Raw genomic sequence first — 14,285 nt, 5'->3', positions numbered from 1 at the left:
CCTGGTCTACATAGCAAGTTCAGGCCAACCAGGGCTGGTGTGAGGCCATGTCTTAAAAAGAAAACAACAACAAAAGAACCCCAAGGGACCCAGAACAACTAAAACAATCTTGTATAAAACAGCCAAGTTAGAAGGCTTGTGCTTGACTTCAAATCTTATAGTACTACAGTCTACAGTACTGAAGTCAGCATGCTGTGGTATTTACACACAAGCCAACATACAGATCTGTGGGATACAACTAGGAAGCCATAAACACACTCTCACACGGGTGACTGACTTTTGACAAGGATACAGAGACAACCAATGGGGGAAAGACAATCTCCTCAAGAAATGGAGCTCAACACTTGGATAGCCACCTGCAAAAGAATGAACCAGGACCCTTGGTCACACCTTATGCAAAGGCTAACTAAAAGTGAATCTGACATCTAAACACGTCCAAAACCTGTTAGATGCTTAGAAAAAAAATATAGAAATAAATCTTCATGGCTCTGGACAGGCCATGGTTTGCAGGCTATAACACCAAAAATATCGCAAGCAATAACATCCTACAGTGGACATCACTAGAATCAAAAACATGTCCTTCAACATAAAACCTCACAGAATGGGGGAGGGGGGGATGCAGGCCATTTGTTTTGTTTTGGTTTTGTTTTTTATAATGGACTCATATGTAGACTGTATCAGGAACTCTCAGATTTTGATATTAACCTAATAGTCAAAACATAGGAATAGATACTTTTCTCCAAAGGCCGTCAGTGGCGGCACAAGCCTTTAATCGCGGGAGGCAGAGGCAGGCAGATCTCTGTGAATTTGAGGACAGTCTGGTCTTCAAGAGCTAGTTGAAGGACAGGACAGCTAGGGCTGTGACATAGAGAAACCCTGTCTCAAAAACAAACAAACAAATAAACAAAGGATATATGGCTTAGAGCAAGATCACCTGGTATGCAAGCCGAAGGACCTGAGTTCAAATCTCAGAACCCATGTAAAATGCAGGCTGTGGTCACGCATACCTGTAACCCTAACCACTGACAAACCCCATCATAAGGGACTAAGGCAGTAATGGAGCAGAACACTCAGCATCCTCCTTCATATTCAATAAGGTGCATGCACCCTCCCCCAAACACACAGGTCCACATACACCATACACACATGCACACACACACACACACGTATGCACACACACACACATACACATGCACACACGCACTGGAGAAATTGGAATTTTCATAACTACCAGCGACAATATAAAATGCTAACTACTGAGGAATCTAAAGACAGACTTATTATATAACCCAGCAATTCTACCTAGTGACATAATCCAAAAACACGAAAACATTTACCTATACACAAAAATGTTTACACAATGTGATCAGAGTAGTATTAATTATAACAGCCAGGATAAGAAATCACCCTGCCAACCCACTAATAGGTGGATAAATTCAACATGCAATATATCCGTACAAAGGAATATTATTTAGTAATGAGTTAGTTGAATTACCAATATATTACTGATATGATGTTGCTAAAAATCTGAATAGCATTGTCAGGAAATGTTCAAAAGGACCTCATATTGTCTTCACTTATAGGAACTGTGCGTTATAGGCAAATCTACAAAGACAAATCAGTTAGCTAGAATAAATGAGCAGATTATGCGTAGTGAGGTGTGAGCTTGGGAGGTCACGAAAGTGACCTAAGATGGATTCTGGTGACAGTTTCACAATTCATTCACTACACTAAAAGCTACTAAACTGTATTCATTAAGTGGGTAAATTATAGAATTTGTTCACAACACTATTAAAAACATTAAGTTAATGAGTACTTAACTTTTTATTTTACCATTGGTCTTAGTTCCTTGTGTTTATTTTTTTCTCATTTTTTTTTTTTTTTTTTTGGTTTTTCGAGACAGGGTTTCTCTGCGGCTTTGGAGCCTGTCCTGGAACTAGCTCTTGTAGACCAGGCTGGTCTCGAACTCACAGAGATCCGCCTGCCTCTGCCTCCCAAGTGCTGGGATTAAAGGCGTGCGCCACCACCGCCCGGCTCCTTGTGTTTATTATAAACAAAAACCAGACTGGACAACTTAGTAAAGCAAAGAGTGAATTTATTACTCACAAAGGCGTATCTCGGAGACACCACCAACTAGAACCACGGCACAGCAATAAGCGAATGTTACAATCAGAAGAGGGACACAATTGCTATTGTGTGTTTGTTCCCCAGTACACAGACAAGTTAGTTTAGGGCTAGAGCTGCCGTTTAGTAGTAAAGAACTTGCTTACAGCCCAAAATGAAAGGAAAGAGAAAAATGTCCGTGCGCCATACCAGCCACCCAACAGGAAAACAGCCGAGCATGTGAAAATGAGCCGATGTGCACATATTAACTAAAATATTGCGTTGCCAGAAGTGTCTGTATGATCTGAGCTCTGGAGAGGAGTGGCAGTTTATAACATGCTGAGAACTGCAATGAAGCAAACTGCCAGACAAGGTGTGTCTGTGGCCAGTGTGCACCTCTAAGGGGGACCTGTCATCCCCGGGCAAAACAAAGTAAAATAAAAACAAAAACAAGAGACCTCAGGACTGCAAAAAAGTGACTTTCACCAGGCATCCACTACTGTAGTAAAACCCATGTTTGGAGAGACACATTCAAACCACAGCACCACTTGGCAATAAATATTTTTAAAAAACTTACCGCTTGACAATAAATATTTTTAAAAAACCAATCTACTTTACGAGAAAGGTTCCCTACAATGGGATATAATCAAAACATACTCTCAACTAGAAAAGGCAAATCCAAAAAAAAGTCCCAAGAATGCTGAGCCCCAGGAGCAGGGATGGAGCGACACCTCTGTGGCAAACAAGGCACCCCTGGATGTGTGGGTATCAACAGGTACAATTAACCCACCTTTGCTACTACTTTGGGGTAACGGCAGCGATGATCCACAGTGGTCACACAGCTTATCACAGAACATACGACATCCCTAGAACGGGAGAGTGCTACACACACAGCATCTTTTTCCATAATCTCCATCCAGTGTTAACTGTTCTCATGAGGACAGAGGAGGAGATCGTCGTGGCTACCAGTTGAATTTAAAATATCTGCTTTTAAATTCCGATTTAAAAATACAAATAAAAATTTCTTTTGGAGCAAATACCCAAAATACAAATGCCCAAAAATAAAATCGCAGTTACAGCTACCTTCTCATGGCTTGAAACACTGAGGCTTGAAAGGCTTGAAAGGAAATAGCCACTTTGCCTTGAAAGGAAACATAATTATTCTTTCTGTCTGGAGGTTTTCATTGGTGGTGTTGCCTGAACATCGCGGTCTTGTGATGTTGCCCAGGCTGACCTGGAACTCAAGATTGTCCTGTGTCAGCTTCCTGACTGCTGGGATTATCGATGTGAGCCACCACATCTGACTTAACCATTTCTTGGTCGTTGGTGGGTTTGAAAAGTTGTCTGCGAATTGGGTTATTATTCAATCTCAAATTCTGAAACACAGAAGACACCTGTGGAGACGGTTTTTCAACCTGTTTGGAAATAAAAATAAAGTTAATTTTATAAAAACACACCTTGCCTACCATAGGCACTCCCATGCCCCCCGACTGCTTCTAAAGAAAGAATGCACTCCTCACAATCGTTGAAGGCTTGAGCAAACTACCAATGCTCTATCTTGGAGGATCATATCTGCTCCTGCCCCCTGTAGCATCCCCTGTACCCAGCTAAGGGTCTGACATGGAGAAGGAACTGTGCATTGCCTAAATACAGACATCTAAGTTCTAAAAGCAAGGGAAGGGGCTTACTATCTAATGTAGGAGCAAGGCACAGAATTACAGTGAAGGCTCCCTGTGCAAACACTAAGAATCTGAAGGTGGAAACGAGTCCCTAGGCACACAGTCCGGATGGCCGCCAGGCTGCACACCCATGAAGACAGCTCTTACATGGCATACGAAGCATGACAATGCCAGGGTCACACTCTTCATGCCCCTAGTGATGCCCAAGTAGCATCCACGAGGCCACCGTGGTCCTCAGTTTTCAGCATCATAGGAAAAAGGAAAAGAAACACAACATGTTTCCACAATGCTATCCCTGTATCATTTGAGTTCAGGGGTGTTATTCAATGACTTGTGCCAACTTGCCTGAACTTCTGGAACCTGGATTTTGTCAAACACTATTCTAGGCATTTCCACAGAGGCATGGCTGAATGAAATATTTAAGCTGGTGAATCGCTGATAGGTGGACTACCTCTACAAGGTGGGTGGACCTCATCCAGTCCCTTGAAAACCATAACAGGAAAAAGACCCTTGTTCCTCGAGGAAAGCCTGTGGCTGCTGCCTGCCTTAAGACTCAAGCTGCAGCACTGTTTACGTGGGGCTCTATAAACTCCCCCTTGCGGGTCTCTGCAATCACTTGAACAGGTTTCTTCCGATGCCGTCTCCTGGGACAGACACTCGGATCAACAGATGGACCGTGCAAATGGCTCTGTTTCCTGAAAAACTGACTAATACAGGGGCTGACCTTCCCTCCGCCATTATGGTTGTCTTATCTAGCTTGCTTTTTATATTACAATGCAAATCTTATAGAAACATATTTTCTGGAAATAACTGTTTTATCTGATAAATTTGGCAGTGTTGGCTCAGATATTTGTATCAAAAAGCACAATTGTATTTTTCTGTTTCTACTTTTCGGAGCAGGCAAAATAATAGGTCAACATTTCCCTCCAGGAATTTATTTATTTTTTTTTTTCAAAACCCGAAGCTTTTAATATACTAGGAAGCATGGAAGCAGAGAGGGGTCCAGTCATTAGTAGTGCCATGCAGACCATAATGACATTTGGGCCGATGATGAACTGTATATAATATAATAGCAGTCCCCTAAAGTCAAAATGGAGCTAAAAGTTTCCTATTGCCTCATGCAGGGCTATAACCACGGATGTGTGGAGTCGGTGACATTAACCTGCCGATGTGGAAATACAGCACGCTGTGCTTCTAGCTGATGCTTTTATGATCAACTTTGACTTTTATCACTAATTTAGAGTTCTCAACTTGTGGGTGGTGACCCCTTTGAGGGTCAGTTAACCCTTTCACAGGGTCACCTAAGACCATCGGAAAGTACAGGTTGCAATTCACAACAGTGGCAAAGTTACAACTAATAAAGTAGCAACAAAAATAATTTTATAATAAAATAATTATTACTATAACAGCGTTAGGAGGGTGGCGAACCTCTGATTTAGAGTGTGATCTGCACACATTTTCTTACCCTAGGAAAGAGCATATATATGCAGTCTTACTGTGTCTCCTATTGTACCTACATGGGTGTGAGCACACACTGACAATATCTGCACAACAATGGCTCGGCCGCCTAAGGAGGTATTTCTCAAAATATATCCTTGTAGTACAGCCGTACATGTCTTCCTGTGTTGAATTTAAGTGCTGGTGTGGCTCGTGGGTAAAAATGTGAATTTGAAGGAAGGACATATGGACAGCCCTTGTCACTTGGCTTTTTTCTTTCAAAAATGATAAATTCTTCTAGAGTTACGGAAAGACAGAAGTGTCTAATTTACCAGTCCTAACGTTCTGAATTCTGTTTCCCCATTTACAGGGATTCCTGTAGATGCCGTATACTTTTGGCAAAGCTTGTGAGAAAGAAGAACATCATCTCCTCCCACGAGCAAACTTTGGGCTGATGTCACCGTGCAAGGACGTGAGCCAGCACACAACAGTCCCCAATCATTCTTATGTTCGCAGATCTGCAATACTGGCCTTGGTCAAAGTCAGAGGCTCCAGGAGACTCAGGACTGGGGCTGAACAACACTGCCAATTTCTCTTTGTTCCACCCCCACCCACTGTTGGGGAGAAGAAATATAACTCAAGAAACTTTTGTTGAAGGCTCTTTCTTTATAACGGTCCCTCGACTGGTCTGGTCAGAAGCCTAGCTTCAGGGCCTTTGCAAGCTTACTTTCAGGGGGAAAGGGTGTCACACTAAGATGGGAATGGCGCATCAAAGGTCACCTCTGCACTGGGGTGTAAGATGAGGATGAGTCACCATGCGTTCTTCTATTGCCGTGGAAGAAAAAGGACTGTCCCTTTCCCCACAAAACTGTTGCTTATCCTTTTTACTAATTCCCACTAATGATACCTGGAGCCTATGCCCAGGCCAAACACATGCGTGCCACTCTTGACCCAATGCCAGCTACATTTGACTCATTTTTTAGGACTCGGCTCAGCCCCTTAGCATCTCTCCTGCCCTGTGGTAAGTACCTGACAGCTAGACAAATCACTGTACCCAGGGTTCCTGTATGCTATGTACTTAGAGCTTCTCCCTGATCACCATCCATTACGCCAAGGAGGTGTCCTTGAATTTCAGTTCACAAGCACTTACAATGATCCTAGGAACCTCCACTCCAATAGGAAGAATGGACAGTCTCTTAATTTAAAAGAGTATATCCATCCGTCCTGACTGCCCTGGGTCTACAATCCATCCATCTGTCCCAACCACCCTGGGTCTGCAGTCCGCCCATCCATCCCGACTGCCCTGGGTCTGCAGTCCTGACTGCCCTGGGTCTGCAGTCCTGACTGCCCTGGGTCTGCAGTCCTGACTGCCCTTGGTCTGCAGTCCTGACTGCCCTGGGTCTACAGTCCGTCCATCTGACTCGACTGCCCAGGTCTGCAGTCCGTCCATCTGCCCCGACTGCCCTGGGTCTGCAGTCCTGACTGCCCTGGGTCCGCAGTCCATCCATCTGTCCCGACTGCCCTGGGTCTGCAGTCCTGACTGCCCTGGGTCTGCAGCACTACCTCTCAACTGCATACCTTGCTCTCCCAATCATCTGCTATTCCTCTCAGTTGAACTCTTTGTCAGGTATCAGGGAGACTCTTGGAGAATCCATCATATGCCCCGTGCCTTCTTCAGGCAGGGGACATGAGTATCACCTGTAGAACTGGGCAAGTTCATCAGCACTCACTCTGAACTCGGCTCCGCTAAACCCCACCCAGCAAATCTGCGGCAAGTTCATAAACCAATCAGTAAGCTTCTCTTGAACCCATATGTAGAAGTCACTTAAAATCCCTCATTTCTAAGCAGAGCAACTATTACTGCCTGCCGGGGGAGATGTTATTTCCTCAGGTGAGGTCTTCTTGTGTCTTTTTGAACTCAGTAAATGGCTTTGCAGCCATTTCCCAAACTGCTTCAGCCAGAAAGCAGGGACTTTTGGGGGTATTCCTGTTTGCCTTCTCCTATCTAGTCAGCCGGCTGCCGGCTACATCTCCAAAGTATAAAAGCCAAAAGGAAGAGATAAGAAAAAACTTTGATTCCTTTAGTGTGAACTGGTGAACAAAAACAGTAGATCGAAGCCGAGAGGTGACAGCAAGAAATCCCACGGTGCTAGGAGAGCGAGTCTAGACCGAGAAGCCGCAAGAGCCCACTTGGGGCACGGTGAGCCGTTACCCCAAGGAACGGAGCTGAGCACCCAAGGGAGTGGAGTGTGGGGATATGGTGAGAAGGCAATCGGGACAGGCAGCCAATCACCTCCAGTGAGGGAAGCACCCACGCCTAGGCAGAGCGGGGACCTCACGGAGTGTCAATCACACTAGGAGGAAGGGGGTTGAAATGAGAACCGAGAGAAAGGCGTTAGGCTTTATGGCTCCACAACGCCTATTTCTAGGAACAAAGATACAAAGGAAGTGGTTCCTGGACTCTCTTCAGTGAGTGAGTCATGAAGTTACTTCCTAACCTGCCTGCAGCCAACACACATGTGAAACAGAATCTCTACTTGCTTACCCAGAGTTCCCAGCGCCTGCATCATGGCAGGGGCTGAGTGAAACTATGGGAATACAGAGTCTTCGAGGCCTTCAGAGATGGCCCAGCTAGGGGGGGGTGTGGGAGGAGAGCAGGGGAAATGGAGGGGAGCAGTGACGAAGGTCACATGAACAGAGAGAACGAGGCCACAATCAAACTAAGACCGGCCAAGAAGAGCCAAGAGCAAGACCTAAGGAAAGGCTCCAGAAGTGTGTGCGAAGACTGGAAGCAACCAGTACAAGAGACCCGTGGCGACGGCGTGATTACGGCCTGCAAAGCTAGAGGTAACTGACAGGGAGGACAGGAAGGCAGGTACAGAGTGGGCAGTTTTCTCACGGAATATGACAGTCATTTATCAATCCATCCGTCAGTGGAAGCGCCCCAGAGTGGCTGCCTCAGGAAGGGTGAGAAAAGAGCCAGCACCTAGAGGACATAGAAGGGAGACTTTGGAAGAGGTAAGGCACAGCAGCCTCAGGGTTCTGGAGCACAGTGATACGCTAACAGAAGTACACAGTCCTGTCCAGGCACAGTGATACCCTATAACAGAAGTACACAGTCCTGTCCAGACACAGTGATACCCTGACGGAAGTACACAGTCCTGTCCAGACACAGTGATACCCTAACAGAAGTACACAGTCCTGTCCAGACACAGTGATACCCTGACAGAAGTACACAGTCCTGTCCAGACACAGTGATACCCTAACAGAAGTACACAGTCCTATCCAGACACAGTGATACGCTAACGGAAGTACACAGTCCTGTCCAGACACAGTGATACCCTGACGGAAGTACACAGTCCTGTCCAGACACAGTGATACCCTATAACAGAAGTACACAGTCCTGTCCAGGCACAGTGATACCCTATAACAGAAGTACACAGTCCTGTCCAGGCACAGTGATACCCTATAACAGAAGTACACAGTCCTGTCCAGACACAGTGATACGCTAACGGAAGTACACAGTCCTGTCCAGACACAGTGATACCCTGACGGAAGTACACAGTCCTGTCCAGACACAGTGATACCCTGACGGAAGTACACAGTCCTGTCCAGACAAAGTGATACCCTGACGGAAGTACACAGTCCTGTCCAGACACAGTGATACCCTATAACAGAAGTACACAGTCCTGTCCAGGCACAGTGATACCCTGACGGAAGTACACAGTCCTGCCCAGGCACACTGCAGATGGCAAGACTTAAAGGAAACACGAACACAAAGACACATGGCTCCTACCATACAGAATTTACTGGGGCTTTCTTCATCGAATGGAAAGCCGTCGCCAGTTCTTTTGGACCCTCTCGGCTGTTCGGACTCCTCATCCGTATCCCTGTCGTTAAAAGAAGTTGACAGCCATCTTTTATCAAAGGTGAACTTCTCCTTGGCTGCGGATGCTTCACCCCTGGCGTGGTTTGTAGTAGCTCTCTTGTCTGGGGTTCTCCGGAGGGGTGATGCTGGAGGCTGTGAGCTGGGTGTCCCTCCGATTTCAGGGCTGGAAGGCTGGGATGGGAAATCCGCTGGAGATGCACAGGCGCTGGAGAGCTGCTTCTGCAAGAAGTGCTTCAGACGCGTCTTCCTGGGGAAGCTGCGCTTCCTGATGGCGCTCCTGAGCTCAGACTCTTGGGCGATGACGTACACTCTGGAGCGGCCCCTCGTCACCGCCGTGTAGACATGCTGCCAGTGCTGGCGGCCTGCCTTCCCCAGTACATAGGCAACCGTGTTCTCCTCGGACCCCTGAGAGGTAAAAACAGTGGGGAGACTTAGCACAGCAACTCAGTGGGCTGGGCTCAGGGACGAGGCTGGGAAGATGGCTCACGAGTGAGAATGTTTGAATAACCAGACGCCTCGTAAAAGCCTCACCTAGCTAGCCTGGTGGACACAGCAGGAAAAGCAAGGAGATCCCATCTCAACAGTGGTGACCAAGGACACGAACTGCTCTGACCTCCACACATGCACAGCGGCACCAGAATACCTGCGTTCATACATACAAATACGCACATGCACACAAACACACATACACAATACTGTGGTACTCTCTCGTCCTTCTACCCGGCCAGTGGGTCTACACTCCATCCACTCTTCCTGCAGAATCCATTTTATTCATTATCTCAGAACTCATGATTGCTAAATACGTTACCAATATTAGGTTCCACGGGGCCACAACTGGCTTCTGGTAACCAAAACAAACTGTAAAGACTACACGGAGTGCTACAATTTCCCTGACCAAAGACTTTGAAATGACAGTACAAACCTACGTATAAACGTGCTACACAGGAGCCACTCCAGAGTGCATGTCATAGCCGAAGAGTCTGAGCTCAGAAATGACATCACGAATGTGTTTATCAATAATGGCAAAGAAAAAAGATATATAAAATAGCCAATAACAGGATACTATATAAATATGTATAGACACCATGTATGCCCACATCAAAGGTAAACACACACACACACAGACTGGCTAGAGAATGGCTCTATCAGTAGAGTGCCAGTCACACAAACATAAGAACCTGGTCCAGATCCCCAGAACCCATGCAGAAAAATAAATTAGTTCACGCCTGTACCCCAGTACTAGTGAAGCAGAGAAAAGAGACTCTGCAGGGCTTGTGGGCTAGCCCATCTGTCTACACCAGCAAGTTTCAGGTTTAATTAGGGTCTCAAAGGACAGGTGAGGAGCTACTGAGGCCACCTGACATTAACCTCTGCCCACCACAGGCATGTGCTCACACATGCATGAGCGCATCTGACACACACACGAGCACACAACACAAATATTCACACGTATGTATGTGCACACACAAATATAACTATATATGATCTGAATTATAGTGAAACAAGAACTCTGATTGCCAAACATAAGACAATGTGAGTATTAACAGAATATAAAGGCTTGGGAGATGGCTCCCAGCTAAAGTGCCTTCTTCACACACGTGGAGACTTTGAGTTCAGTTTCAAAATGCAGGGCGCGCAGAAGAGAACAAAGTGAGTCAAGCGGTTCCTGTGCTTCTGCGCTCAGAAAAGAAGGCTCCAGGAAGGACGCTCAGCGGCCTGTCGTGTACAGGTCCCACGTGGGAAAGCAGCTCTCAGACACCGAGGCAAAACGACAAAATGGAAACCAGGACAGCAAGGAAAAAGTTCAAATTAATAACAGCAAAATAAATGCAAAAGAAAACAACGTGAGGGGCTTCATGTTGCGTTGAGCTATAGTTAACCCTGACTGTCAGCCTCGGGGGGGGGGGGGGGTTCGTGTTGTGGTGAAGTTATAGTTAACCCTGATGAGACCAAGAGACATGGAGAAGATGCATCTCCAGACATCTGTGAGGGAGCTTCTGACTGTGTTCACTGAAGTGGAAAGACCCACCCTAACATGGCAGAAATCATTCGATGGGCTGGGATCCCAGACTGGATGAGAAGGAGACAGAACTGAGCAACAATTTCATCTTCTGCTTCTCCACTATGAATGCAATGTGACCAACCACCTCATGTCCCTGCTCTGTCTTCCCCACCATGAGGGCCCAGACCCTCAAACTGTAAGCCGCAAGAAACTCCTCCTTCAACCTCTCTCCCCAGGCACTTTGTCACGCTGATGATAAACACTTACTAGCGCAAGCAGGTTACTCGAGTGGCTGCGTGAGCATCTGCTCTCACCTGGAACGTGTGGACAGTCCGCGCCCAGGCGTGTCTTATCTGACAATGCCTCACCAGCTTGTCAAAGTCCACAGTCGCTTCCAGGCCAGCCTCATTGCTGATGGTCAAAAGTCTTTTTGCTCGGAAAGTTTTATCAGTTATATCCTGGGACCAAGACAAAGAAAACTTTGCCTACATTCAAGCACATATGTGATAAAGACAGTCTTAGGGCACGACACAAATACAAGCATTATACATCAAATTAAGAATTTCCAGGTGCTTGGGGCTGACAGTGAGGCCCTGGGTTCGATACCCAGAATGGAGCAACAACAACAGACTTGAAAAGGCTTCAAAATCCATCCTTAATTGAATGCCTTCACATTTGAGTATTTCAATGAGCAGAGATAGAAACTTCTGGTCCTTGAAACCTCACACACTCTTTCCCTCCCAGCCCTTTCAGGATATTTTAAGCATGGGAGGGGTCTACGCAAGAAGCACAGACGGTTACTAAAGTTTCTACACTGAAGCTACAACTAGTTAACCTGTGGTAGCCAAACTTCCACCTTACCACAAGAAGTTTTCCTTCCATACCTTTCATTAAAAGAAAGTTAAAGTAATGCTTCTAGCTCAACTATTCCCAGATTCCAATTATTCCATTGCCTTCTAATCAAGACATTGCTAAAAAAAAAAAAAAAAAAAACCCTACAGACCAATATACATCTTGAAGGAGGATGTATAAAAATTTCTAAGAAACATTGAACAAGAATATCATCTCTGATGTGAATAAATCCTGAATGAAATCAAAGGTTTTAGAAAAAAAACTCTAATTGGCAAACATTGTTACCTAAGACTTACCCTCGTTATGAAAAATATTTCCCCATTGCACAGTCGAATATCATTTTCAAAATCCTGCATGATTTCAAAACTGGAAGGGGGATCACCAGAGGGGGCAGCATCGGAGGGGGCAGCATCAGAGGGGGCAGCATCAGAAGGGGCAGCATCAGAACTTTTCCCATTGGCTTTCTGGACCTTGTCAGGGATTAAATCTGCGAGGTATGCATTCCGGGTACAGCAGATTTTATCATTAACTGCGAAGATGAGCTTTTTCTTGTGGTCTCTATATTAGGAAGCAATCACACACCATCAGAACCTAGAGATGTCTATTACACCTCTTCACCTCACCTAGATACGCACAGAGCTGAAACAAAGTCACGTGCACCTTTGCGTCATTCTCCAAAGAGCAAGAGGTCAATCTGTCCTAGCTGTCACCTGCTTATTTTATGCTCACCCTCTTGTCACCTTAAACCCTTTGGACCAGTTGAGCTCTCTCCAGTTAAAGACACTGGTGTGGCTGCTCTGGTCCGTCCATTTTCTAAACCGAAAGCCTTATTTTTTTTTCATGCAAATTACTCTCTCTCTCTCTCTCTCTCTACATTCTGCAAGAGAACTTCCTCATATTTCCATTTTTAATAATTACTCTGTGGGAAGAGCAGCAATGGGCCGATCACTGCAAAAAGCACTGGGTTCATTCTTCATTCTGCTCTTCTTCCACCCTTTAGGGTCTTCTGTGCCGTCAGTTTTGCTTACACAAATGGAAAGATAAAATTACCTGACAAGGGCAGGGTTGCTAGGACCACGATTGCGTGGGTCCCACCAAGCACATTCTGAATCCTCTGTTGGGCCACCCAACAGTTTTTTTGTGACAGGAGTCTCTATATTTTACACAACCCCAGTGATGAACATGTGCTGGCAAACACAAGAAATATGAATTAACTTGTTAATGTGTAAGCATGGTGACTCTGCTACACTCCCGTTCCTCCGGTCACTCAAACAGGGTTCTCTACACACAGCCTGGCCCGCAGGCCCCGGGAAATACCACGCGGCGTTAGCAAGTCCTTATTCTCCACACTGAGCTTGAAGCTGGAGGCTGCCAACCTGGACACCACAGGGAAATGACCATTCCTTATTTCTCATCTTAGTCTACTCAGTGCTTGATGGGGGAAGAGTTTTCTGTTTGTGCTGACTTCATTGGTTAATAAAGAAACTGCCTTGGCCCATTTGATAGGCCAGCCCCTTGGTGGGTGGGTGGAGTAGACAGAAGAAGGGAAGTTAGTCAATCGCCATGCCTCTTCTCTCTGGGACAGACGCCATGGAGCCAGCCACCAATTCAGACATGCTGAATCTTTCCCGGTAAGCCACCACCTTGTGGTGCTACACACATTACTAAATATGGGTTAAAGCAAGATGTGAGAATCAGCTAGTAAGAGGCTGAAACTAATGGGCCAGGCAGTGTTTAAAAGAATACAATTTGTGTGTTGTTATTTCGGGTGTAAAGCTAACCATGTGGGAGTCGGGCGGGACGAAAAGCAGGCCCGCTGCCCGCTCCTTCTACAAGTACTCAAGCCAATTCCTAATGATATAAATATAATCCATCTAATTAAAGAGACCAGTATGCTTCACAAACAGGAGGAAAGTGTATGGCTTCTGCAAATGAGGCCGTATGTGACAAACAGCAAACCAAGCAGGCCTGTCCCCTGGGTGTCAGTCAGAAGGGTACCCACTTGATGAGATGGTCCGTGTAGTGCTTAGCACAACAGTCATTGATGAGGTCACAGTCTTGCCTGAAACACATGAAACTCAGAGTCACTTCAGTGACACGTGTCACACACAGGCTGATGTCTACCAACAATTATACCCTAGGCCGCTATGTTTTTAATTGCTGTTGTTGTGAACTGGGAATGGAGCTGAGGGTCCTGCGCCAGCTAGGCAAGCACGCTAGCACACGCCCCTGCTGCTACAGTACATCCCATAGAACTTTCTCAAGGAAAAAGTATTTTAGGTTTTTTTTGTTTGTTTCTTTTTTGTTTTATTGAGAAAGAGTT

The 14,285-nt window shown here is 45.8% G+C and overlaps 1 protein-coding gene across 2 annotated transcripts in view; it reads right to left on the bottom strand.

The window, feature by feature from the left end:
* Nucleotides 1-2,078: 2,078 nt before the first annotated feature.
* Helb (DNA helicase B) overlaps nt 2,079-14,285 on the bottom strand; it is a 28,787-nt gene continuing 16,580 nt past the window's right edge. Inside the window, exons 9-14 of one of the 2 annotated variants that reach the window (XR_005283697.1) lie at nt 13,965-14,024; nt 12,259-12,520; nt 11,425-11,568; nt 9,016-9,513; nt 3,187-3,518; nt 2,079-3,087 (exon numbers count right to left, since the gene is read on the bottom strand). Coding sequence is in view for 1 of the 2 variants with exons in the window: in XM_038315142.1 (XP_038171070.1) it covers nt 3,345-3,518; nt 9,016-9,513; nt 11,425-11,568; nt 12,259-12,520; nt 13,965-14,024 (1,138 nt within the window). In the remaining variant the exon portion in view is untranslated. Of the gene's footprint in view, nt 3,519-9,015; nt 9,514-11,424; nt 11,569-12,258; nt 12,521-13,964; nt 14,025-14,285 lie in introns of both variants that reach the window. The other variant, XM_038315142.1, reaches the window with a different exon arrangement.

The sequence above is a fragment of the Arvicola amphibius genome, chromosome 17, assembly GCF_903992535.2.
Source record: "Arvicola amphibius chromosome 17, mArvAmp1.2, whole genome shotgun sequence".
In the NCBI taxonomy this organism is placed as follows: Eukaryota; Metazoa; Chordata; class Mammalia; order Rodentia; family Cricetidae; genus Arvicola; species Arvicola amphibius.
This window is presented reverse-complemented; position numbering and strand designations above follow the sequence as displayed.